Genomic DNA, 4,125 nt, shown 5'->3' with positions numbered 1-4,125 from the left:
TAAATTATTAATTAAAATGTAAGTACATAGTAGTTAAGGCCACTTAATATAAAGTGGGTCCGATTTTCGTTAACTTAATTAACGAATGAAAATCTTTGTACCTCTTTCATTATTTCTGTTTTGGGAGCACAAATTCAGTTTCCACATGTGGTTAAACACACACACACACAGAGAGAGAGGGGGGGGGGTTTCACCTAGCAGCCTCTTATTTGCGCTCGAGGCACTCTGCAGTTACAGGTCGCGCGCTACTCCATCATCACGGGAGCTCGTGACTGACCGGTTTCTCCTCGCGCAGGACTGTCAAAGCTCGCGCGGGTGGCGCCTCCCCCTTTTCCTCTCTTTATGACCAGCCTCAACTCATCCGCTGTTTCACACTGTGCGCTCGCGCTCAGAGAGGAGATGTGCTCCGGATAGAACCGCGCTCCTTTTCTTGCGTGCACCAAATTGCGTTTTTCAGCGAACCCTCTTGTTGCTTCCCGCGCACGTTTGTTTTTCCTCCCCTTCTCGTTTAGCCCTTTGTTGTTCTGTGTATTATAATGAAGGCCAGCGCACCGGTTCGCCCTCATGAGGTTTCGTCTGGCTGCAGTCAGCTCTCATTGCGTTATTTGTCGGAGCGCAGCCGATGCAAAATGGAAGAGAAGGATCATTTCTTTCTGCAGTACGACATGAACGACTGCTACAGCCGACTCAAGCTCCTGGTGCCCACTATTCCGCAGGATAAGAAAGTCAGTAAAGTGGAGATCCTCCAGCATGTCATTGACTATATCCTGGACCTGCAGCTGGCGCTGGAGACGCACCCGTCTCTCCTGAAACAGACGAGCCCACCCGCCTCCACACGGACCCCTCTCACACAGATCAACACAGAGCAGGTAAGAAGACCGAAACCTCCGTGAACGTTCACTTAAACATCTATGGTGATATTGGCTGTGCACAGTAGCCTCATTACGCACGGAAAGTGAAAATAGTGTGTCTTTCTATGAACGGCACCAGACGAAACATGATGCTATAGACCAGACTGCTGGAGGCCTGTGTTTCCTTGCCAAATGACAAAATATAAAAACATTTGAATTCTCTTAGTGTTCAATGTTATTTATGTAATCTTATATGTAACCTGAATATGTCATCTTTCAGCTATTTTATTATATCTAAACCTTTGTATATGTGTGTGTGTGTGTGTGTGCATATTTGTTTGTTTCCTGTATGATCCTAATTATTTTAAATAAATGACTCCATGCACAATAGCTTATTGATGGTTATTGTTGCCCTCGTGTCACCTCACCAATAGCCGCAGTAAGAATAAACGCACCTGTTTCCTTTGCTTTCAGAGGACGACGGGTGTCAATAAGGAAGAATCAATTTTGTGTCGCTGAAATGTTGCACACCGGTGAGTACATGCAATTCAATATCAAATATTCTCAAAGCACTCATCCCATGTCTCATCTAAGGTTACGGATTATAATTCCTCTGATAAAAATCAGTTCTTCGGCACTTCCATGTGTAGGCATGCATCTTGTTTTTTTATAATTAGTCAAATATGCTTTTTAATTATTAATTTAATCCTTTTAAAATGATTTCCCGTCACATTCAGTGTCACGCGTTACTTTTAAAACATGAAATAAATAATAATAAATGTATCCAACTGAATTGATTGCTATTTTTTTATGAAAATGATAGATGATTAGATTTAAGAGTCATACTTTTGTTTCAGTACAAATACTTATTTTGATGCTTCATTTTGATACAACGAAGCAAGAATAAACCAAGTGTTTTAATCCGCCTGCATTAAGACTATTTCAAACAAGCTTGAACACATGCAGCGGTGGAAAAAGCCAGAGAAATGCTTCATTACCCAGAATTCACAGCTAAAGAACAGGGCTGGACTGTCAGGATAATTGGGTAACAGACTTCTAATAGAGCTGGCAGTACATGCAGCTGCGATGGCTATTATTAATAGAGCCGTGACAGTAAAAACCGCATAGATAGAAGTTATTACCATAATATTCCTGTTAGTAGCATGAATGGCGGTTTTTGTGACAATCGGTCTACTTGTGTTTTCCGCACTGGCTGGACTGTAACTCTGGCTCCCAGCCGCTGGCAGACACTTGAACCCAGCTGTAGGTTGCACAATAACTGTCCACTCTGTGGCGGTCCTGCTAGGAGGGGGGTTTGACGGTCGCTCCAAAGTGTAGCGTGAGGGCTGGTTGGCCCGCAGCTGTGTGTGAGAGTGCGTACGCATGAGGTTAGCAGTCCGGCCCTGCTTAGCACTGTGCTTGTTGTTTGACCTGGTTTGTTTTGGGTTGTTGATCAAGCATGCCCTCTGGTTTTCGGTGGCGCCAGTCAGTCTGGAGCACACAGTTCACACACCCCTTCTATTCATCCCTCTCTCACAGGTGTGCACTGAACCCATCCAAAGCCAAGCACTGCTCCACCAGGGAATCCGACACACACCAGGCCCAATCGCAGGGGAGCAGCACTGAAACTAATAGCTACTAAATCATAATATGTAAACATTTTAACGTCAGCTGTCAAAGATGCGGTGAAGCCAGCCAGATCTCTCCCGTGGCCATTCTGTTCTCTCTCGGTGGGGGAAATGCTGAATTTGGACAGAGAATACAAAGCCAATGGAATTCCAATTGAACCATAACTAAAGGCACCTCGGATTAAAACCCTGCATATAATTTGCCTAAACACGGCAGACTGTAAAGCTTTATGAATCAAAATGAAAATGTAAACATCTGACATCTTTGTTAGGTGATTTGTGTCGAACAGGGATTTTTTCCCTGCTGTTTAATATTGTAAAGAACCACGATAAGTGTTGACGTAAATAATACTGTACATAACCAGGAGGATGTTCTATAAATGTGTGTGTAAGAGAATATATGTGCAGCCAGCTGATTGTAATGACTCGAAAATATTTTCTATCAAAAAATGTTTTGTTCTGTATATGATTGTGTTTTTGCATAAATGTCGTGAATGATTACATGATGTTCTGCTAATAAAGGTCTCGCATCATAAATTATTAATTTGCTCGCGCTCGGTTTTCTGTCCGTTAAATTAGTTGTGAGCACAATTACTAAAACGTGTGCAATAAACTGTTATTGGATTCTTGTAGCGTGAATATATTTCGAAATGGTTTCATTTAAATCAGTTAATTGTTAAAGGCATGGAATAGGACTTTTCGTCCATTGAATAAATGACTTGAAATGAATGAGAAAATCACTCAAGAAGGCATTTGTTTGTACAAAACCTCTCACACAAATAACACATCAGCCCTGTCTTGAATGCAAGTCGCATACAATCGCTTTGATCTTATTTTAACAATGTAGACTATTCTTTATTCTTTTATGGTGAAAGATAATTTCATAGCATGCCTATGCGAGCAGTGATAAGACAGAAGTAATTCAGGCATACTGTGAATGTGTGCAGAACATTGTCCTGTTGTAATAATATTGCATTAGCTAAACATTTCAAATCCTATAATACACGTGCATGTGAATGTTCCAAACCTAGTAAATGACACCATTTTTTTGCTTTATGCTTAAGTCTGCAGTCTCCTCTCTGATTGTGCCCCCTAATGGACTGATCTGTTTTAGAGTAAATCGTGCATGAAAAACAATAGGACAGTTGAACCAAATATGCAGATTCTGCAGGTATTCTACATTTTGTCAACTCCCCCTTTCTAGGTTTAGAACAAATAGACACTGGAATTAGCCACACCTCCCCCATCTGTCAATCATCTGGTCTATTTGAGCGTATATAACCAGCTATATGTCCGACAGTCATATTACTTTCCACAATTATTTTCCATTATTTTATTTGCCGGGCAATGAATAAGTGTGTTAGTCTTCTTTACACTCTTTGTTTGATTGTACACCTTGGTGTTTTCTGTCTGCTGGCGCCTTGTCTGGCTCTAAGCAGCGAAGAGGGTGACTGTGGGAAATGATCACATCCTGTTTGATAAGAATAGGCCTCCGTGTAGCGTTGGTCAAACTCAACAGAGCAGCAGTCAAACAAGGATCAGTGGTCTGGAAATGTTTTCGGCCAACAGAGTTATTATCAAATCAAGCAGCTTGGGCTGCTGTTGTAAAGTCAGGATTGTTTGAACAGGTGTGAGACAGTATGACA

The 4,125-nt window shown here is 41.7% G+C and overlaps 1 protein-coding gene across 1 annotated transcript; it reads left to right on the top strand.

Annotated features, from left to right (window-relative positions):
- The first annotated feature begins 249 nt into the window (after positions 1–249).
- LOC113074303 (DNA-binding protein inhibitor ID-4-like) lies at positions 250–3,204 on the top strand. Its single transcript, XM_026247074.1, has 3 exons — positions 250–869; positions 1,326–1,384; positions 2,391–3,204. Exons 1-2 carry the CDS (start codon positions 537–539, stop codon positions 1,368–1,370), a joined length of 378 nt encoding a protein of 125 aa, XP_026102859.1. The 5' UTR covers positions 250–536; the 3' UTR covers positions 1,371–1,384; positions 2,391–3,204.
- Positions 3,205–4,125: the final 921 nt, after the last annotated feature.

The sequence above is a fragment of the Carassius auratus genome, unplaced genomic scaffold (assembly GCF_003368295.1).
Source record: "Carassius auratus strain Wakin unplaced genomic scaffold, ASM336829v1 scaf_tig00014271, whole genome shotgun sequence".
Lineage (NCBI taxonomy): Eukaryota > Metazoa > Chordata > Actinopteri > Cypriniformes > Cyprinidae > Carassius > Carassius auratus.
The sequence above is the reverse complement of the archived record's forward strand: the minus strand, read 5'-3'. Positions and strand labels throughout refer to the sequence as shown.

What these genes read in the sequence shown, in the direction of transcription:
- LOC113074303 (XM_026247074.1), top strand. Translation starts at nt 537, where the DNA reads ATGAAGGCCAGCGCACCGGTTCGCCCTCATGAGGTTTCGTCTGGCTGC. An exon ending in CACAGATCAACACAGAGCAG is followed by an intron (nt 870 to 1,325) that starts GTAAGAAGACCG and finishes CTTTGCTTTCAG; the next exon opens with AGGACGACGGGTGTCAATAA.